The sequence below is a fragment of the Corapipo altera genome, unplaced genomic scaffold (assembly GCF_003945725.1).
Source record: "Corapipo altera isolate COAL_440 unplaced genomic scaffold, ASM394572v1 69, whole genome shotgun sequence".
Classification (NCBI taxonomy): Eukaryota; Metazoa; Chordata; class Aves; order Passeriformes; family Pipridae; genus Corapipo; species Corapipo altera.
The window spans coordinates 3,003,071-3,026,725 of record NW_020884908.1 but is presented as its reverse complement, the minus strand read 5'-3'; the positions used below and the strand labels follow the sequence as shown (position 1 = coordinate 3,026,725).

Genomic DNA, 23,655 nt, shown 5'->3' with positions numbered 1-23,655 from the left:
TATTTTAAATTGTAGCTTGTGTTAGCAAAACTAATAATAACTTCAGTTGTGGAGGTATTTTCTTCTGGAGTAGAGTCGTAGCACTGTGAAATATACAATGTATCTTTCTTTCTTTTTTTTGCAGGCATTATGCTTTTTAGTATTATCTATTACAATAAACTGTAACATCGATTTACAGATATTTATAATACACTATATAAATACAGGTTTCTTAATTTTATCCACATGCTTCTTAATGACACTAGAAGAAAACTGATACCTCGTAAGATAATTTTTCTTATTTAAATTATAATAGTGACTTGAGACCTAACTTAGAACATCTCCGTTAAATGTTGTGTAGGATACAGGAAAGAAAGATCCTCAGTCTGTGTATTTTCTGTACCTTTCTTGTTCATTGTGTCCATCAAATTACCTACCATAAACCTGTATTTTTTTAAACAAAACAGATTATTCAAGACCCATTTATGCTCATGTTGGGGGCATTTTTTACTTTAAGTTCCACTTGAAGAAATGCTGTAGAATGGGCCTCATTTTCTAAATGTAGGAAAGCTCTGACTGACAAGTGAGGACAATTGAAGGTTGGACAATTTCTCCAACCTGCTTTTGTTGCAGGGTTGTATGATGGGCAGCTCACCATGCCCTAAGATCCATCATTTGTGATTTCATTAATTTCATTTCATTTCATTCCAAAGTCACTCCTGCTCATCACTAAAATCCTGGAGGTTGCTGAAATTTACACTGAAGGCTTTAAGGACTTCATAGCTGACCCTGCTTCACCAGGGCCCTCCTGAGTGCCCTTCCAACCAGAGTTAGCCCTGGTCCATTGTAGGATCCTTGCTTTGTCTTAGTTCCTGACTCTCCTTTGAGTTCTGCTGCCATTATGTTATTGTACAGCACAGACATAACCACAGCCTCTGTGGGACAGTGATAGCACAGCTGTGGCACTCCAGGTTCATTCACCTCACCCCTTTGCTGGTGCACCCAACATCTACTTTGACCACAGTTTCTTTGAGTGAAGCAACAAGACATAATGAAATCACTGTCATAAGGGATCACAATAGTGTTCTCCTTTGTGGTAAGTTGTACATAGAATTCTCTCTAACAAACTAGAGCCATTTCATTTTGTAGGATCAAAATCAAAAAAGTACCAAAACTAAACTTTTCAAGTTCTTTACCGTCTTTCCTGACAAGGTACCCCTGTTTGACACTGACAGTGATAATACTGCAAGTGGAAGTTGAATGTCCAAACAAGGAACATTTATTGACTTCCTTTCATTTTACAGTCTTGGTGGAACAAATAAGAATACTGTTCCATGTCATATTTATGCTATTAATTGCATTCTGTACTTAAAACTTCTCTGAAAAAAATAACTGAAAGCAAATTATGACATGTCACAGCTTTTTCCCCTTGTTTCTATGAATCTATATACAAACCAGTTCTGCAGAAGTCTCCTTCCCAGCCTTGATTACAGCAGCATTTTCCTGTGGGAGTGCAGTGCCCATTCCGACAATGCCTTGAGCATTCAGATGTCAGTATCTGTGCAGGCTGAGCCGTTCTTTTGCATTCTTCAGGGACTAAAGGCCTGAAGAAAAATATACAAACCAAGCAAACAGTTAAAAGTCAGGGTCAATGAGAAAAATTTCGGTATTTTTTTTAAAGACCTGATTCTCTGTTCTGGTACTAGCAGTGGGAGAAATTGTGGGCTAAGGGGATTGTGCTTTTCCTCAGAAAAACCAATAAGCATAGAGATGATACGTTATATTACAGAAAAATACAGTGCTATTTGCTATTATTTCATATAACTGCCTTCAGAGATCTTCTACAAGGTTGAATAATAGTCCTTGAGAATTCCAGAAGCATGAACCTGGCAAAATCAGCTTGCTGAAGAGCTTATCACAGGCAGCATCTGATGGTGTCCTTTTGTGTTTCTAGCTGATTTACACTTCCCCATTGTATGCTGGGAAGAGTAACCTGAACAAGTTTTATGTCACACATTATGACATGTATAATAGTTCTGCAAAAGTATTACCTCTTCCTAGAAATTCAGTTTTACTCTGCTGGCTTTTTATTTCCATATTTTCATGGAATCATATTTGGATTATGTATTTTGGATGCTTATTTAAGCATCTGAACATCAGGAAAGACTTTTTCACTATGAGAGTGGCCAAGCGCTTGCACAGGTTGCCCAGAGAGGTTGTGGAGTCTCCATCATTGGACATACTCAGAAGCTGTCTGGACATGGTCCTGGGAAACTGGATGTAGGTGTCCCTGCTTGAGCCCTGGGTGGGACTCCAGAGGTCCCTTCCAAACTCAGCCTTTCTGTAGGTGATTCTGTAAAATGTACGCACAAAGGAAATTCTAGTTCAGCAGACTTAAAATACTTCAGATGTTGGGGTTTTTCCGTTGGGCTTCTTGTTGTCAAGTCTTATGTAATGCAATTGTTTCTGTCACTCTCTACAAAATGTTTTGGATATCCAGTAGCCTTTTTTTTGTTTACAAAAGAACAGCATTATCTTCCTTAACAAAGGAGTAATTGTGGTGTTCCTTCTGCAGTGTCAAGGGTGTAAAAGATTTAAGTGTTTTAACTTAAGTGTGCCCTAACTGTTGATACAACTTCCTGTGGTTTTTTTAGATATTTACTGTTTGTTTGGTTTTAAATTTAGCTGTATGTCATCATACTGACATTTGCTGTCTGAATTCAGCAGATAAGAGACTGACAGGATCATCACAAGGCTACAGGTTCCCAGTAGAAGTACTGTGTTTTGTCTCTGCTGTAGGTTTCATTGCACAGGAATAAGTTTAGAAAAGAGCGTCAGGATCTCCCAAGTGTTCTAATCAAGTAATTGAATTGGAGCATCATGGTAAATTAAATTAATTAATGACAAATACAAAATTACTCATTCTCAAGGAAAAAATCTGAACTACTGGCATACATTCCTAAGCTTGATGCAGGACAAAGATTCTAACACTTTTCTGGAGAGTTTTGAGAAAACTTGGCTAAGTGTACAGCTGGAATCCAAACAAACCAAACCAAAATTGTATTAGACAGAATAGAAAATAACATTGTTCATAATACTAATATCAGTATTACACCCCCAATTATGTGCAAATAGCTGGAATAGCAACTTGTGCCCTGATTACCCTGTCAAATATTAAAATCCTAGACTGATACTCTTGTGTGGAGAAAAGGATAGTTTTTGGAGTCTGAGAAAGAATGAGTATGATGGAGGTGTGGAAAACCGTGACAGAAAAAAAAGAGGAGGAAAAATTGGGCATTCTTGTTTATCTCCCATTTCAACATCAGAAGAAATATCAAGGGGAAAAAATTAAGCTAAAGAAAATAAAATTAACTAGCTGAACTCATAGCTTCTAAAATATCAATGAAGCCCATGTTCTAGTAGGATTTGAAAAAGATATTTCTATGCACAATGGGGTCATTCAAAGTAATATTAGATAGAGTAAAAATAATTTTTCAGAAAAAAAGGCATTCATACCTAATGTCATCGAAGTCCCTCACTAGCTGACTGGGCTTACATTTCCCCCTCCCATTTTGGCATGCAGCTTGCTAACTGTACACTACAGGATTTCTTGCATTTTTCTTTGAGAAAGACTAATAGAGTACAGGCTCACTGGTTTGTTTCACCATAGCACTTTCTCTGCTCAATCTTAATTACTACCATGATTATTTAAACATTCATACAGAGGAACTGGTTCCCCAAAGATGTTAAGGGCAGAAAGAATGTGTAGATGAATCTTTAGCGTGGCACTAAGTTCTGATTTCCAAACCATTTCTGAGAATCACTGAAGGTCCTGTATTATTTAAGGGCTTTGAAACATGTTTTGACACCTTTGGTACAGCATATTTGAAACCCTTTCAGTTTTAGTGTTTACATATTTCCACAGCTGTCTTTTAAATATAATGCATTATTTTTTTGACCTGTAAGGAATTCCAGTTCTGTAGTAATGAGCGTGTTACACATGATCTGGTTAAAAAAGTTCCTACACTTAAAAATTATATGCAATATTCACAGACAACGATATTTTGGAAACTGTTCTACAGAATTATATGATTTTCAGTGGAGACTTGTTCAGATTTAAATGAAAAAATCTGTTTTCTAATTCCTATGTCTGAGGAAAAAAAAAATCATCTATATTTGAGATGATTTCTTTATAGCCAACTGCATAGGAGGCAAGATTCTTTCTTCATCTGGCACTATTAAAGCCCATGTATTTCAAGTTACTTTAAATGGGAGTCTTCTCTTCTTCTTACTCAAACACAAGTAGAGTGCTGTGTTTAGCAGGAAGTATAACCTCAGGCTCCTGGAGCATCTCTTGGAAACAAGCTTCAGTGGCAAATCTTTAGCAAAGAATGACCTCATAAATCACAAAGATATTTTATTTGTATACATAATGATTTATTTTATTAAGAGATGTAAAGTATTTATCTATGATAATGATGGAATATATAGTTCTTTTTGTATGTAATAGGAAGGCAGAAATCACACTTTTTTTGTAACCAGCCAAGTATGGCTGGTCACTTTTATAATTTAAAATTTTCTACTGCTCTTGGTACTTGTGAATATAACCTTGCCTTTTATTCTACCATCAATCAATAACTTGTACTCATCAGTCTTGGATAATATTTATTAATGGTGGGGTGGAGTAGAAACAAAGATGGAAAAAATTGTGGTTGGCAGAGTGCCTTAGAAGAAGAGAAATACAAATGCAGCTGCAGCAGAATCCTTCTTGTGTGTGAGAATTGCAGGGTTTCCTTAGCTGTACTATGGGAAAAGCCACACTTCTTTCTCAGGATTCGAATGCTGCTATGGGACCAACGTGTGTGGAGAGAAAGTCTCTGCCCCTCAGTACTTACACTTTGCATTTTTAAGGCCTGAAAGGGGTGGAAATTTTCAGTCTCAGCACAGGTTGAACTGAATTTCACGAAGGTAACATAAGTCTCGAAAGGGACTGTTGGGACTTGATCTTTCCTGTACTTAGACAAGCCTATGATTTTGTTTATATAACTAGTGCTACGCTGTGTCTCTTGACGTGGAAAATGGAGGGGAATAGATGGAGCCACATTCTAGGCTGGAGAGAATTTTTTTCCTTGTATTCCTCAATCTATAAAACTCTAAAGGGTACAGCTTGATTACTCTTACAGTAAGCACTATTTGGTCCACAGAAAGTCAGCCAAAAATGTAGCTGATAATGACTATTTATATGGTCTGTACAATTCTAGTTATCTTAAAGAGCTGTTCATATATACAGTACAGTACAGTATATCTTGCTTGTTAAAACAGGCTTTCATGAAACTGTATAACAACTCTAAATGTATGGAACATGGAGGAAAAGTTGTACTGGGGGCTGGGGCCTCGCTGGATCCCTTCGCTGACGTGTGCAGCGAGCTGGGAATTCTTGACTCTACAATGAGTAAAGAAATTTTTGCTGCCTTACTGTAGCTAATATAAGAAAGTAGCCTCTACTGTTAGTTTAGAGGCTTATGCTTTAATAGATTAAAAGTCATCCTAGCGTTGCTCAGGATTTCATGCTTTCTTTAGTGCTTCTCTCCACAAAAATGCACAGAGTGATTTAGTTGCTCTATGTGCTATTTGTAACTCAGATGCAAATGGAGGGCCAAATTCAGCAGTAAAACAATGGTACTGAACAGAAAGCAATTCCTTCACCATGCTTTTGACACAATATCAAAATCTCTCCTTCTCCACTAAAGTGAGAAAAAAACCCAAAAACCTAGACAAAATTCCTGGATGTTCAGATTCAAACAAGACACACTGCTGTAGAAATCCTGACTGTGATACAAAATATATGGAACGTTATGCTTCAATTACCTGCACAGAAGATATTAGGCATTAGAATGATCCTAAAGTATATCACCAAAATTTGTGCATTAGTTGTTGGGTTTTTTTCCTTTATAAGGGAAAATGTCAAGAAAAAATAATTTTGTTTCACTCCTTGTCATAGACTAAATTTACTACTTGTCATGGAATAAATATAGCATCTCTTCAGGTACAGCTTCTAAAATTAAAAGTATACCTTTAGTCCTGGGAGAGATGCCAAAAGCTCGTTACTTGTCTCCAGATTTACTACATGGGAATAATGTGGAAAAAACTCATGGCTTTTAAGATTTAAACTCAGCAGCATATCAAATTTATTCTTATATGGTATACTTGTTCATGACCTCTAGTCTTAAGAAATTCTGTCATGTTTGAAAACTAGTCCCTAGTGAAGCCTGTATCAATGTTAATAGCTAAGAGGTCAATGCAACTGCTAAACAGTTTGTATTACTGTCAGGGTGGTCATGAAAACAACACCTGCTGCATGAGCACTTGGCAGCTGGGTCAACAGGCACTGTGGGAATTTATCAATTTAGGGGGCCACTTGCATAACACTTTGACTGATGAATTGGGAAAGACTGGCTTACTGCGCTAAAGCTGCTCTATTATGTGTGACTTTCTTTAGGATGGCAGAGGCTTCCTGCAGGCTCCAGAAAATAAGCAAAAGATAAACTGAGCTGTTTTTTTTTCCTTATAAAGCAATAAAAAGTGAGAACTCCTTAATAGCCAATGCTAGAAAGACTTTAAAAAAAGGGGGGGGAAAAAAATCCCAAACCAAAACAAAAACTTTTACAGTCAGTGAGCTGTGATGTGATTGAAAAAAATCCTTAGGTTTTTCCATCGTGGTTACAAAGGAGTTTTTGTGAAGTACTTCTGTAAATTGAAACTCTCTAGGCTGGTATTCGCAAAAAGCTCTAATTTCTCTTTAGTGTCTCTTATGGGAATAGTAACTGCATGTGGGTAGGTAAATGAGATAAGAATTTTGCATGCTCTGGCTAAACTAAACATAATTAGACATTAATTCTGGCTTTCCATTCCCTCAAATGACTTAAGGGATAGTAACTTTCTGAACAGAAAGAAATCATATGGCCCACCTGGCTTGGTGAGTGTATTCACCAACAAAATTGGCTCATTCTACAGAGAGTTTCCAGTAGTAGCTTCAGAGTATATCTATAACCCATCAGAACTGAGTATCTTGATGCAGATTACTCTAAAACTGTGTGTTTCTGAGTTTGCATTTCCATAGTAATTAAAGTCTTTACCAGGGCTCCACTTTCATAAATGCTTTTCTTCTATCATACCATCAAACACTCTTGACTCATACTAAAAAACAAAATCACTAATGGTTTTCTAAAGAGCCTGAACAATGTCAGAATGAGGTATGACCTAGATATTGTCCCTTCGTGTTTGAAATCAGTTGTTTGGAAATATTCTCTGACAGCGGAAATCCCAGAAGGTGATTATGGAAAGGATGATAAGTGGAATTATATACCCTGGGGGGGCATGAAAGAGGAGTGAGATGGTTTGAATCAAGTTCAAGTTTCAACCCAATGGAAAGCAGCTATTCCGGCTGTTGATAGGAAACACATTGAAATCCAGATCTATAAGGTGTTATAAGGAGAGGAAGAGGAAATCTTCCTACATGTGCAGGGACACTTACTTAAGCTCTGCCCTCTTTTGTAAAAATCACCTTCTGGCTTCAGTGAGCCATCCTGGTCAAAAGAGTAGTTCATCCCCTTTGGAATCACCGTATGGATGGTGGCAAACACTTAAAACTTCACAGGGGATAGAGGACATCTTCTAAATGGAAAACTTTTGCATTGTCTGTCGGTTTGAGAGCTCTTCTCTGAATGTCTTTAATTTTATCTATAATTTCCTTAGAAATAAAAGTGATCCTGTTGTAAGTATTCTAAAAGAAGACTTACAAAACCACTTTATGGCTGTTCTACCATCATCCAAAGTTTATTTTCTTACTTCTTGGTCTGGTAATAATGCTTAAGTTACAGAGTACATGGACCTATCAACAGATCTTACTTATTCAAATATTCATTTTCACAGTTGATTTTCTCCTCTCATCATGCTAGAAAATGATTACATTTTCTTTTCTAATGGGGTTGTCTCCTATTTTCTCTGTTAGGAATATTTGAACCTCTATATATTTTCTACATCACTGATCACCTAGTTATTTTGCCTTTGAATACATCAATGCTTCTGTGCTTGATATAAGTATGGATTTGTAGAAACAGAAAGCACAACAGAAAAATTATGGAACAGAAAGTAGGAAACCACAAAATAAAAAGGTTTTGTTTTTTGGTCACAAAGGCAATTTATAAAATACTAGTATTTGCATCAATCTTCAGGATATCTGACTAACCCTTTTAGTTGAGAAGAAAATAAGTCTTTCTCCCTGTATTTTCTCACTAGTTCCTATCCCTGGAAAGTGTTAGTTTTTTTGATAATCGTCAAAAAATGGATATATTTTTCAGAGACACAATTTTAACTTGAGAACTTCTCCTCTTGACTGCCAGTTTAACTAATGTGCCTCATGCTGGTTTTACGTGTTTGTAATTCTTAGTGTTTCCAACATCTCTTCCAATCTCAAAGCTAAATTTGCTATTGGCTAGACCCTTCACTCTATTTTTGGTAATAAGTAGTATATATGTATTTTGCAGCAATTCACATACTTAGGGCTATTTTTTTTCACTTTATTGTCTACAAGCTCTCAAGTACTAATGTGTCATTTCAGCAACCTTGTTACAAAAAGAAATATTTCACTATGTGCTTTTGATGGGAGTCTATTTAGTTATTGACATGAAGTCTTTGGAGGAACTGAACAAAAAGTTCTCTGTGGTACTTTGAATTCTACGTTTCAAACTGCCTCGACAATCGTGGGATTCAGAACCTCTGTACTGATCATGTTTATCAATTTGTCATGTATCTCCTCAGTTTAACACCTCATTTTTATTACATCTGAAGGATTCTTTTGGGATAGGACTTTACCATTGCTGAGTATTGAAGACTAATGCAAAGGGTTCTTTGGATTACCCTCATCTTCTGATCTTCTAATGTTTTAACCTGCCTACTTATTTTGATTTTCTATTGCTAGCAATATCCAAGTAGTAGATTTCTGTCCTAAGACACATTTGAGACAAGAAAGTCCAGGTCATGGTTATGGTTGAGAACAACTTTTGATTATGCAGTAGTTTTCTACAGGACGAGAGGACACAGCCTCAAACTGTGCCAGGGGAGGTTCAGGTTGGACATCGGGAAAAGCTTCCTCTCTGGAAGACTTGTCAAGCATTGGAATGGGCTGCCCAGGGAGGTGGTGGAGTCACCAGCCCTGCAAGTGTTCAAGAAATGACTGGACGTGGCACTTAGTGCTATGTTCTAGTTGAGAAGGTGGTGTTCTCTCAAAAGGTTGGACTTGATGATCTTGGAGCTCATTTTCAACCTTGATGTTTCTATGATTCGACAAAGATCAAAAGAATACAAATTCTGCACCTTCATGTAACATTTATTATCTGAAATAAAAGAATAATTTTGCAAGCTTGCAGCAGCTTACAAATGACCACTAGCAGAAGAAGGCTGGGTTTTGCATGAAGGTATTGATTTTCAGCAAGGGGCTGCCACAAGGAATGATAATTTTGTTCTTTTACACTGCCCCAGGCATGGAAAGTTCTCTTTGCAAATTAACAAGTCTGCCGGGGGCCACCTCTCACAGGGTTTTGTTATTAAGTAATGAATTTCTAAGACATGAAAGATGAATAGTTTGATGATTTTATTTATACCTGATGCTCATAGTCCACCTGTATCATCTTTAGTGTGCCAGTGTTTACATATATATATATATATTCGTATTTGTATGATGCACACCATGAGGAAGAAGCAGTAAAATATATGTGAATAATAATATTCTGTTAATAAAAGTTTACATGAACATTTTCCAAAACCATGGAATTTTTAAAAATTGTTTACATGGGTAATAGGAACTTAGCATGAAATGGTAAATAGAGCTACAGCTCTCTTTTGTGGAAGTATCTCATTATCTTTCCCTTAAAAGCCTGCAGTGATGTGAGACTGAAAAACAACAAAACTCAAAACTTTGCCTGAATGAAAATTATCCCATGTTTCTAAAAAAAGATTACCAAAAACTATATCCCTTTGCCACAGTCTGTTTAATTTCAACTGTGTGCCAATTTACAAAAGTATTCTATAGTTTTCTGGTTACTTTCACCAGTAACCAAACACAGTCTTGACCCTTTTCCATACATGAAAACAGCCAACCGTGAGTGCAGCAATGGGAGGTCTGGCCTTTCAGGTATGTCAGCTGAAGACCACCCTACTGGAAGAGGTAACAAGAACAAAAAGCTGAGGTCAAACAAGGCAGCCCCATGTAATTAGATACTAATAGTGGATTTAGGGTGTAAAATTCACTTAAAACCATACACCAACAGACTAAACAATCCCAGTAAGAATGGCAAGTTTTGTTCTGAAAAAATGTTTTCAATACCAGAAAGCATAAATAAAACATACATAATAACCTTGACTGACAGACTGCACTAACCTGTGGTAACATCTGCTTCCAGACTATTTGCTATTGTTTTGGGATAGTACAGTTATAAAACACTGAAACTCTACTGTAACTTATAGTACAGCACGCATCCAATTTCGTGATTTTATTGTTGTATTCACTTGTTATCCCAATAACAATTTTTAGAGTTTTAGTTCAACAGGAAAATTCTTTTCTTAACAGCAAAACCAAAAATACAATTCTGACTGTATCTGATAGTAATGGAGAAACATGCTGAAGTAGATGCTGAAAAAAATAGACAGTAGCTTTTGCAGGGTATGATGGGGTCAAAGTAATTATACAACAAACTTCACTTCTGTTGGCTCTTTCATTTTGTGTTGATTTCTGATGCTTTTTCAGGATGGATATGCTACTTTTACTTGGCAGACTTGGTCTGATAGAGCAGCAAGATCTATCATGAAGAAAATGGTATTCCCCTAGCCAAAGTGAGTATCTGCTAGTCGTCAGATCTTACTGTTGCTGGGGCCCCTGGGTCATGTTGGGGACTGGCTTTTTTTTGCATATTCCCTAATATTTTCATAGCTCTAGCTGCTCTGCAAAGATCACATCCCAAGAAACTTTGGTTTGATAATTTTAATTTACCCTCGTTTTAAAACTGGTAAATTAGTCTAAATAATTAGACCAATCCTATTAAATCTGAGTCTTATAAATCACTTGAGTGGGATTTATAAGCCTTTTAGAAGCAGAGTTATAAGAACCGTTAAAGAACTTCGTGTAGTTCTGGCACACAGCCCAAGGACAAAGGATTTCCTTCCTTGGGGCTCGAAACCCGCCCAGGGAGAGACAGGTAAATGCAGGGAAGGACATTGAAAACTAGTAAGCAAGGACACTTCACACCCACTGAGGACTGAGTGAGGCTTCTGTGTTATTCCCCATTGGTGGTATCTCCTGTACAACCAAAGAAAAAGGCTGAACTAGTCCCTCAGAACTTATTTGTGGCAAAACTGACACTAGCTAGTACTGTCAAATGATTTTCTGTAGTTGCTTAGAATAGGTATTGCCATCCAGTACTAATCTTTTGAGCCAGCTCCTGTTGTGCATTGTCCCACCATAGTGTCAAGTAAGGAAGCAGTAGCACCGAGGAGAATTCCAGCATCTGCTTTCCATCTGGTACCTAAAAGCCATTTGGCTTCAGAACTACCAGGACCATCCCTTTTTATTGAATGTCACTATTGCATAATTCAGCCACATGGAAAGAACTACGGTTACCTTTTGGTTTTTAACCGGTTGAAGGAAAGGCTGATTTGAAAGAGAAATGCAATGCTCACCTCTTTGGGTCAACAATCTTGTAGAGTTTTCCGCTGTGAGGCTGTGTCATACTTTTACTGCTTGATAATATGTAAATCTCACCTGTTAGGAAAGCCAATGCAATAAATTAGTTCTCCTTTTCTAAGGAAAATACATGACTTTTGTGATCTAGCTGTATTTGCCAAATGAGATTAAAAAAACTTCAGAAGAAACACTCAACGCTTAAATATACAGCAGAACCATTGGTATTTGAAAATGTATATAGGCACTCTACCCAAATTGATGCTAAAACATCATATATAGTCTATCATGAGTGTTTTGTCTTTCATATAGTATAAATTGGTTAAAAAAGGTAAAATTTGTGAGGAAGGGAAAAGAGGGGGATCAGTCTGCTCATTCAATCTCTTTGCCACTTAAGTCTGTAATGTTGGGAATAAGGGCAAGTATATGATACATTGTGTCATAGTGAGTGACAGAGTTCACAGGGTGTGAGAGACAATAAGGACCTTTGACCCTTCCAACCACACATTCTCTTCTCTGTTCTTCTTACAAGGCTGCTGAGGTGTAGCTGAGAGCAGTGTAGACAGCTTTGGCAAAGGAAAGATAGCCTTCTTTTTAAACATTTACTAGAATTGTGAATACTTCAGCAGGCATGACTGATAAGCCTTATGATTTAAGAACTTTTTTTAGTATTTACCTAATTCATCTTCACCAAATCCCAAGACAGGACCTGAAAAGAAACCTCTACACGAGCCAGTGTTGCCAAGACAGAGGGGTTTCTCTTGCCACTGTTTGGTTGCAGGACTCTGTTGCAGTGTTAAAAAATTTCTATATTCAAGAACACATAAAACAAATTGTTACATTACATTTGGAATAGAGAGTTTTCATTGTCCAGATAAATAAGTAAACCCTTTCTGCAAGAAGCTCCATAGATACATCTATGCAGTTCATTGTCTTATGATTTGTTTTTCAGATGCTTAAAAGCCATCCAGTGATTCAAATATTGCAAAATTGTGTTCAAGCTATACTACACAACCATTTGTGAATATTCAGCTATCTGGTATGGGGAAGCTATGCCCATTCATTACAGAAACATTCCTGTTGTTCCATCAGTGATGTTTCCATAAAATCCCAAAAGTTTTCAATGCCTTACCAGTTGGTTTGGGAAACAGTTTCATGATTAACATTTATTCCCCTCATAGTGTAAAAGCTGCATGTAAGCATATCTAGAACTAAAATCTTAAGAGAACCATGATGTGAGTCTCTTGGTACTTTTTTGCAAGGCTTAACCGTGTTATGCATGTCACCATTAGAATGCTGTGCTATTTTATTTCCAGATCTAGAGTTTAATCTGCATTTATCACAGTGCTAACCTGGCAAAGTGACACAATACACAAGACCTTTGGTGGTCCTTCATACAGGAAGCTGAGTGGCTAAACATACCCTAGAGGCATTTGTGTCTAATAGTGAGTTGTAAGAAACGTACCCATTGCGGTCTCCAAATACGTAACTTCCGTAGAGTCTTTCAGACTGGCAGCCTCGATAGACAAATCCACCAACCAGGGATCCGCTGCTGAACGGTTTGAATTCTAAAAGTGAAGGCTCGCTTTCTAAAAAGGAACTACCGTAGCATTAGATCACACGCAGTCTCATATCGATTCGCACTTATGAAAATGCTCTTACTTGAAGAAAACGGGTTAATTCCATTTAAAGATTCCTCAAAATTCAAGATGTGTTGCCAGAAATAAAACATTTAAAAAAAAAAAAAATCATGAAGCTACAACCAGGTCTGTTTGTGAAACAATCCATTAAAGACTTTCAATAGGAGAGGGTATAGTTGCTTTCTTCCATGTGCACAACCTGGGACAATAAAACTACACAAAGATTAGGTTGGACTTTCATTGAAATTGATGTTGTTACTGCTATTAATTTCTAGTGTCAATACAGTCTGCAAAATGGATCTCTTGAACTTCAGGAGTACCATTTACCCCCCCTTTACTGTAAAGTCCAGTAACTAAGAGCAGAAATTCCACTGATTTTCAACAAAACTTGTTTCCAAAGCCTTTCAGTGGTTTGAGAGAAACTCTTTCAAAATCAGAGTTTTAAACATGGTGAGTGTGTTACATCCCATAAAAACTAATATAACTTGCCATAGCTTCTTGTGGCAATTTTACACTGTTGCTGTAGTTGCAATTCCTATACATTTTTTTTTCTTTTTTTCACAAAACTGCAGAGTTTAGTCCCATCAAATAATTCTTCAAGGAAGTTTCAGTGTACATTTTCCTATTCATTTAATCAAATACTGCTTAGGGTAAAAGTAGGCTCAATTTGACATGATAACTGCATAATTTTAAATAAAAGCCACAGCCAATAGACCATTTTGTTTTATAGGAAATTTTTTAGTCAGAAGGCTATCTGCACATCTTTGGTAAATGCATTTTTCAGGTTATTCTACAAGAGTAAGACCTGAAATTTTATGGAGGAGAAAAGGATGATGAACTCTTTTTATTGAAGGAGTTGACCCACAGCCTAGTATTAATATTGGCAAGCTGTTCTGGATAGACACAGTATTGCTTAGTTTACTCTGCAATAAAGATGCAGTCAAAATTCCATTGGAGCAGTGGTTAACCAAATATTATTCTTTGGTTTGGCTTTTGTAAAATGGACACAGAAAATACACACAATAACTGAAGCAGTACAATTGCATGATACTATTGTGTACTGTTGTACAGGACAGCACAGCTGCTTTGCTTGTAAGTAAAGTACAGGTGGGGGAACCAGGGATGTGAATAAAACCAGAAAATGCTGCATTCCAGGAGATAGACCAGTGGCATTTATCACATCTTACCATCGTGGATTTACAAGCTGCTAAATGGTCAGTCAAGGTGGATGATGGCTCAGAGAAGCTGTCACCTGGCTTGCCTGAACTAGCAAGTGACCTTAGTGAGTGTCAGAGTTAAACATTAAACTGAAATTGTGACTGACAGTCATACTAATTCAGAGAGAACACGAAATGCTTTAATAATTTAAAGTCCCTAATTGAGTGTATTTATCTTTTTGTCATCTAATCTAAACTAGCCATTTATCATGAAGTAGTAGCATAGAGCATTTTTCTAAGTTTTTTATTTTTAGTAACATTTAAACAGAGTTCAGTCATTTCCCTGTTTGGCTGAGGTCTGTTGTTGTCTATCTCATTTTTTCCATTATAGGAGGTCCATTACATGAGGTTTCCATTCTGTCTTAAAAGGTTATTTATGAATGACTAAGAATACATTTTCATCACTTCCCGATATTCCAAAATCTTCTCTTTCTGAGCCAATATATGCACCAACAGTTTGACCTTTGATGGACTAGCAACCGTCAAATTTGTTAAATCTTATTTACATAATATTCTACACCAACAAGAACAAAGTTGAGTCATTTAAATTTTGTTTTGTCCTGAATCTTTTATCTGCTTGTACCTTGAAGTTCTACCTTGAAAAGATGAAACTTTTCAGAAGTTCTTTCTTTGGTAGGTTATCTCTCCTATCTGTGTTCTAAGTTTCCTATCATGGCTATACAGTCCTTTATCCTCTTCTGCTTTCTATTTATTATCCCATGGGCAAAAAACCTGACTGTTCCCAGCAGCTTTACCCTGGATGGAACTTACCATAGTCTTTGCCCTTTATTATTTGTAAGATTCTTGCTGAAGATCTGTTCTTTCCATTTGAATCTGAGCAAAGTATAGTTAAATTGATGTTTACATCAGTTGGATGGCGGTCCACAGCACACCTGTAAAGCAAAAAAAAAGAAGAAAACCCAAGAAATAGATGAGATGAGTTCATAATTTTAAATAGTATGAAGCATCACATTTTAAAATATTATTGTGTCTTTTTGGTGCCTGCTCATGTGAGGGACCTATTTTATACAGAGCCAAAATATCTGACAATATGTTAGATTCATACCCAAAAGATATTACAACTTTCCCATTCCTACACCATTTTTTTATATTATCTGATGTAAAACTATTTTTTCCTAGTAATAAAATATACTCTGCTTTATAGCACCTGAAATGAATAGTGCCTTAACCAAGCAAAATGAATTGACTTATATGGTGTAGGAATTTTGGACTGTTAAAAAGTCCAAGAATCAACTCCTTATCTGAACAACTTGACTTTCTGATTTTTTTCAAACCATGACTTTAAATGTCACGTCAGTACTACCACCCACCTAATTCACTGAATTATGTGTTGTTTAGTTAAAGCATTGTTCTCCTCCTTGCTATTGTTTAGATATCACCAGATGTTCTCATTTGTTTTCCACGTGCCTGTTATTCCCAGTCAAGATTCCCATCTCAGCTGTACTTTACCAACCCTCTGCTTGAAGCTCTTTTCTTTCATAAGGGTAGTCATTTTATCATTCATTAAAACCAAAAATCCTGTACTTCATTTCTGTCATTTTGGTCTTGACTTTCAGTAGTTGTGCATGCTCTTTGCTTTCCCCTTTGCCAACGTACATTTGTTTCTCACTGTGAAATATGTGAGGAGAAGGAGGAGTGGAAGCTTTAAAAACTTCACGAGTGCCTTTATTATCAAAATGTTGTTACCTGACTGTATAAAAAATTTCTGGTTGAAAACAGTATCTACTCCAGAGTAATTCAGTAATTCAGAAACTTACTTACCGGCCTGGATTGTGAAGTCCATGTGCAAAAATCTCAGGAGGTTGGTTTGTGCTATTGAAATGTGGGTTGCTCCGGGGTATGGAATAAGGGACATTGCACAGGTCAGTATTTACATCAAGGCGCAATACAGAGCCTGTAAAATCACTGAGAGAGGTGGAGGATAAAATAATTGGGTTTTTAAAAGTATTTTACTGGTAGATTTAATCCATATAATACTATAGTGAGACAGAAAAATAAACCACCCACTTTTACTGATTAATCACATATAGATTGATTTTATGGTACATGCAAGTCTGAAAAATAATAGCAGAGCCTATTCAAGATTCAGTTGTGGCCAATATGTTGCCTTGCTATTTACTAGAACACCTCTGACCATGGTGTTGGGAAGCAACTTGATCATAAGAACAACTTTCCAAACATGAGCATTGTTTTATGGCTTCAAATATCTCCTGTAGAGTAACTGTGTTTAATGCTTTTTGCTAACACTTTGAATCCTACTCTTGAATTCAATGATTTCTAGTCACAGTACAATCCAAAGACTAATTATACAGCAAGAAAGCAAGCAAGAAATAAATTGTATTGCTTGAATGGAAATGTTGATTATTTTTTTTTTCTTTGGTAAGCATTCAGACCTTTCTTGTTATATGAAACAGGAGAGAGTAAAATGTTTTACGTTATGTTCATGATTATGATGGAAGAAAGGACAAGGAGTAGATCATCAAAACTCTCTTTATAAACATGAAAAGATGGTATATTTAAATTGATTCCTTTCTGTCTTTCTTCATCATTAATTTGTTTTAGTCTTTTTCTTTTACATTAATTTAAAACCAAGTATTAGAATTGCCCTCTGCCCTGGGTTTTGAAGTATATCCTTATACTTAAAAAATACTTAAAAATTGCAGGGGCACCTGCAATTTTGCTGAGCCAAAGAGGCCTTTGAACAGCAGCTCCTTTTAGGTCTGTAAAGGCTCAGTACCACACCTTCTCTAAATTAAGACAAATAGTGCAACTCTAACAGAGGATAATGAAGCAGAGGGAAAAAGCAGGTTGGGAAAAACGTAAAGGTAGAACCAAAGTAGGATTACTTCATATGTTCTCTGGACATTTTCCTAAGTGATGCACTGTTGTTATTGACTCTGGTATGTGTTTGCAGACACCTTTTGGAATCTTTGCTCAATACAGTTGTTCTCTTCGTAGAACAACAGTTCAGAAAACAGAAGCCTAAACAAAATTGCATTTACTGATGAGGACTCCAGTATTTAAATTATCTGATAGCACACAGCTACAAGATGATGTATTTAAGCAGACTGTTCTGAAAATCAGCAGTTTGCTAAACCCAGGCACTGAAATAAGTACGATTATTTAGTAAAGGAAGAGGGAGCAAGATTTGTCCTGACAACTGCTGATCACTTTGGATTCTGACCCCAAATACTGTGCAAAGACAATAATAGAAGTCTATCCATTGGTAGTTTTTGTACCTTAAACCATCCATCTCTTCCATGTCATCTAGAGTGATCATGCCATCTCCAAGAAAAATGTATAGGAAACCATCTGGGCCAAACAGAAGCTGTCCTCCTAGATGTTTTCGATGTAGTTCTGCTACTTCTAAAAACACTCTTGCTGTCCTCATATCAACTTGGTGTGGATTTTTCCTGCAAGATAAAGATATGAGCACCCTTTTCACAGTTCACTATCAATGCACTTCTTTCTAAAAATAAACTTGACTCATTCAAATTATGCTTTGAGATGTGGATGTTGTAACTTGGTGGAAAAATGCCAAACAGTTGTTTCTGAGAAATTTCAATTTTGTAGCGTTCACAGAAAAATTATTTTGCTGCCTATACACAATAAGTAGGAAATAACTATAATTAAAAAAAAAAAAAAGACAGAATAACTAAAAAAAAAAGGGGGGGTCTTAAAAGGATAAAACAGTGTACTTATTGGCATTTCAAAACTACTGTTTGAAATAAAACCCACAATAGTTTTTCTGCAGGTGCCCAAGCATATACGTTGTAAACCTGATAGCTTATTTTAGAAATGGGAAATACTAAAATGCAAGGGTTGCTAAGAAATACAGCATTTGTGAATTTTAGACTTTTACTGATACCTGGATACTGTGTATTCTACGACCCTAAGGATGTGGTCATGAGGTCCAATAGCCCACCGTTCTTGGTTGGTGGTATAAGACACATACAGCTTTCCATTTTTCTTGTAATTGGGATGGAATGCAAGGCTTAACAGTCCTCTTTCATCTCCTCCCTGCAGTCAAATGAAAAACACAAAGAATTGTGAAGTTAATTATGTTCTTTATTGTGTTTCAGCTGGAACCCAAAAAAAAAAAAAGTTTCTTTCTTGTGGATAATCTTTCCCCAAACTCTTTTATTTCTTTCCTGACTACTGCACAAAAAGGATTATAAAACATTTCACTTTGGGGAAGTCTTTAAGAGTTAGAACAAGACAATTGCCGTATGTAGTTATCTATGCACAAGTCTGTTGCACCACTTTTGTGGAGTGATTTGTGTATGTAATCTTTGGGAAGCCATGAAGACAAGTTTAAGTGCTGTGAAGGATTCTTTGCTGGGTTACTAGGTTGCTTGTAATTCGTAGAAGACGAATAAAAAGGTCTCTAATCAGCAGTCACTTCTAATCCAAGTATCCAAAACCTAAAACATAGAGCTGGCTGCCAACTCCCACTGTCTTGGCAATATGTTTAGAAAACAGTTAAATTGCTTGTGTAATATGTAAACCTTTGTTTTACCCTGGAGGCAGCAACATCAGTTGTCACAACTATGGTGGTCTGTTCATCATAGCTAGTGTACTGTAGGTAATAAGCAGCCTTGGTCTCTGTGCAGAGAAACCATAGTTTTACATGTGGTCCCTCACTGGAAAGGTTTTTTGTTATTTTTTAAAATAAAAATAGAAAAATCTCGGAACAACTTTCTTTTGTTATTATGTTTGCCATAAAGATTAGTACAGTTACATGTTAAGCATCCAGTCCATGTAATATATTGTGACAATGCAAATACTTGGTGTACTTAAAGAGAAGGCAGTTTTCTTTTTGGCTTCTAAAAATGTATGTTAATATAACTATGCCTAAAATTATATTTGTATAAATGAAGAATAAAACTTAAGATTCATTTGTTAGTTTTGAAGTAATACAGGGGAGAGAAGCTGAGGCACCGAAATAAACACAGTACATAATTAACAATTCAAATTCAATTCATATATGTGATTATTCACAAGGTGATAGTTGTCTTGGAGTTTAACTCAGGGCTTGCCAGCCCTTCAAAACTAGTGACTCTGTTGCAGATTCAAGTGCTCCAGCTCTGCACCCATAAGGAGACAACATTTTGCAACTCCAGCCACACCCATGATAACTAATTATGAAATTTTAAATTATAAGAGAGAATGAAGCTTTTAAAATGTATTTGCACTTCAGAGTGATGGATGGGCCTCTCTTCCTGTTGAAAGTCATCCCACAAAAGGCCTAATTGGGAAAGTGCACAGCTTTAATTTATTTTAATTCAACATGATTGCTGTACTTCCTTTTTAATCACAACCACCAACGAGAAACCTGAGTCAGAAAGGGAGATGTAAATAGGTCAAGAGATTTCCATACAAACAGATTTGTACAATGCAATCTGGATCCTGCTAATTTAGAGGCAGCCAAAATTTGCTAGTTTGTTTGTTAGAAAAATTTAGTTTCAGGGGGTTATCAGAGAGGTTAGTTTTGAAAGTCTAGTTCGAGCTGCCAAATCAGTTGCAGTCATCATGGACGAAGGGACTGGTAATCTAGCTCTTTCTCCCTTATGAGCCAAAAATAATTCTGCAGCTGAGTCTGAACTGATTGTAGATATTATTGTTTGAGTTTTTAAGAGTTTTTAAGCTGCTCTGATAAAGTCTGAAGCAAAGGGAGGCAAATTGGTTTCTTTGGGAACAGGAAGGCATATTTCAAAGATTCCTGACGAATGATTCTATCTGTTGTGCCCAGACAAAGACAGCCCTATTTCTTCTCCTGAGAGATGAGTTCAACTCATTTAGGGGCCCAGGAATGTCAATGAGTCACACTAGGTCTGCCATGCAAGGTGAGTTATTGAAAGTATTAGTAAGAAAAGATCTGTTACTAAGCTGAAGATTTTATTTAGTGCTTGATGCCATGGCAGCCGTCTCAGTGTGAAAGTGAAGTTGTTGAAAGCATAAACAGGTGAAAATTAAATTAAGAGCTTTTAATGAAGTACACATGAAGCAAGAATTTGAAAAATGAATGAAAAACGGGACTTGCAAAGTAGTAACTATGGCAAGTTGTATTCATAGGATCGGGCCACTATTTCTACTCTTTGCTGTCTTGTGTGACTCTATTAGACTGTAATATATTACTTAGTTTGTAGAATGTATCTGTTGCTTCCTGAAAAGTCACATTGCTGGGGATTTTTTTGAAGTGAGGCATACACATTTTGTTTCAAAAAGTCTATTTACTCATGTATTTAATAAAAACTTCGTGAATATCCCTCCAAGATACTGACATCAGTGCAGTATCAAGCCATTACTTGACTTATGGCAAACTCAAAACCCAGATGAGTTTTTCCATATTTATTTTTCCTGATTTTGGAAAATAATTGTTCACGTGTGTTTTCAGCTTTATCACTAACTGGCAAACCTGTTCTTTCCAATTAAATCACTGACACAACTTCCATAGCTTTTGAAATGCTCTCTATGTGCTGGAAAGTATATAGTTTTCTCTAGTGTTGTTTCATATATTGTGGGGTACATTGAGAGATATTCAGCAAAATCCCTTAGGAGCAGTCATTTTAGTGCTATCAAACTGAATAACTATGTACAAAACTTCAGACTTTCTCTATAGAATATTCCTCACTTTTAAGTTTTTATCAATGGACTTTTGATGTGAAACCAGCATCCCAGGCTGTATAGTCTTTCTTGTAGATAACATGTGTCAAATATCTACATATTTTTCTTGGCAGCTTAACGACTTATTGACAGCTTCTCATTTTAGTTTCCCTTTAGATGAAACCAGCACCAACAAATTGTAGATGACATGGTAGCTTGTATGAGATTCTGCACTACACTATTTGATGGAATAACCATTAAAGTTTGTCAGTTGTGTAAGGAAGGGCAAGAAGAATGAGACAAATCTTTATATTCCATTGGGATGTCTGTTGAAGACAAAGAATGATGGTTGGCTGAAATGAGTATTAATTACTTAAACACACTGTGGACTGGGGCCAATGTGAAATTTCTGTTGTAAGGAAGTCTGGAAGCTGACACTCTCCATGCTGCTCTGGAGCTTCAATGCTCCTCTCTCCTCTTCATGGTAATGACACATTTTGCACCAACACCACACTTATTTCAAAACTCATTTCCTTGGGCCAGGTTATATGTTTCATCTAAGGAGTTCAGTGAAAGGATCTTTAAACCCCAGTTTGGTCTAGTTTAGGACCACAACTACGAAAAGAATTTAATCAGAATTCTATTAAGTTAGTATAAAGCCAAGCAAAGGTTAATTGTATGCATTAAACAAAGTGTTTCTTTACTTTTCAGTTTTAAATGGTTGGTTAGCTACATTATGTCGGTTCTGAAAGTTTATTACATCATTAAGTGTTCTCAACTTAAATATATATTTGATATATGTGATTTTTGATATTTCTTTTTTGCATCAGAATTTCTGTTATAATATATATTTGTACTTGTAAAAATCGTAAACAAGTGCACAACATGATCCACTTTGTATTTTGACTTACACTAAGAGAAGGAATTGTTGCATGTGAATATTATAGAAAGGTACTATTTTCATGTAACCACTCCTTAGAGGCGGTCTCTTCTTTCAAACTGTGTACTTATAAATGTACTCTGGTATATCTCTGATATTTTAGATAGAAGTTTTATTACATTATTAAGATATTATAGTTTTTCTGTAATACAGAAACATATGCTGCAGTTGTTTTTAAGACATGTTGCCATTTAATTATGTCAATACATGTGTTATTACCTATAGTAAAGAGAAATACACAGGAATGCTTTAACTGATATTGTTAAATATTTAATTTAAAACAGATATATTGTAAGTATGGCCCTTAATTATGTAACCTTAGTAGTAATTAATTCTAGTAAGCAAAACCAGACATGACCATTTATTTCTGTTACTCTATGTGCCTTAATAGTAAGCAATGTAGGTAGCATATTCCAAGTTTTTCTTTAAAACTGATTTCACAATTCACGCTCTTATAAAATATTTAAAAAATCCCTATATTTATACTTATCAGCTTTTTCATCTGAACAATCCCACTGTCATGCTGGAAAGGATTAGCAACCTTTTTTAAAAGGGGTTGTGCTTAAAATATGTATATTCAATGGTGACTCAATATTTTAACTTTATTGTAGTGCCTTTGCATTGTTTGTTTTCACCTATTATTATAGTGCAAATGCTGGGTAACTTGTGGAATTAGTAGGATCACCCTTAATTTAGTTTATTTCCTACATAAAAAATATCATAACCAATATGCATTGCCATCTGTTTGAACTTAAGGAGTTAGATTGTAAAGATTTGTAAAAAAAACATGGGTGAAGGGGTCATGGAACACCTAAATCTCTTATCAGGCAGCACCATATGAACTCTTCAGGAAGAGATTCAGTAGGGCTGAAGATCAATGTCAGGTATGTTTCTCAGTGGGAAGTGTTTGCTTAATCGACACATTTTGGAAATTTGGTCCTATCACGGGATAGAAATTTGACTACAGCAGAAGTAGAAGCCTGCAAAAGGTCTGCTGCAAGGGTACACCTTGCCTTTCAAAGATGTTTGGAGAAGCACTGGAGGGAAGTGCCTCTGACTGGCGAAAGGGGACAACAAACACAGAGTGACAGAAGTTGGTTTTTGGTGGGGTGTAAGAGTAGAGCTCCTATTAGACCTCTTGGGTGTTGAGAACTCAAGTGCTTTGCTATCTGTGGGGCCTGAGGCCTCTGGCAAAGGAAGGATTTGTAAGATAAGAGATTTAACTTAGGGGAAAATAATTACCTTGATGTCATGGCTCAGTATAGTATACATACGAGACCCTATCTCCAAAGCATTTCCCTTTTCCTGTTGGGTTGCAGAGCTTCACTATTTTCCTTGTTTATAAAGGGCTTTAGACTTGTCTAAGGATTTTTTCAAAACAGTTTCAATATTTTTTAGTGATTTTAACAAGTGCACTATTTTAATACTTGACTTTAAAATAACTATGGATACAGGAATGCTTTACAATTTAATTTATACATGAAAAATACTTAAAGGGCCATATTCTGACTTGGAATT

General features: G+C 36.2%; 1 protein-coding gene across 1 annotated transcript in view; it reads right to left on the bottom strand.

Moving 5' to 3' along the window:
• Nucleotides 1-23,655, bottom strand: part of HHIP (hedgehog interacting protein) — a 73,709-nt gene that overhangs the window by 4,161 nt on the left and 45,893 nt on the right. Inside the window, exons 5-12 of the mRNA XM_027652826.1 lie at nt 18,460-18,611; nt 17,831-18,004; nt 16,353-16,496; nt 15,342-15,463; nt 13,179-13,302; nt 12,390-12,520; nt 11,713-11,794; nt 1,435-1,583 (exon numbers count right to left, since the gene is read on the bottom strand). Of these exons, the coding sequence (XP_027508627.1) occupies nt 1,435-1,583; nt 11,713-11,794; nt 12,390-12,520; nt 13,179-13,302; nt 15,342-15,463; nt 16,353-16,496; nt 17,831-18,004; nt 18,460-18,611 (1,078 nt within the window). The remainder of the gene's footprint in view (nt 1-1,434; nt 1,584-11,712; nt 11,795-12,389; nt 12,521-13,178; nt 13,303-15,341; nt 15,464-16,352; nt 16,497-17,830; nt 18,005-18,459; nt 18,612-23,655) is intronic.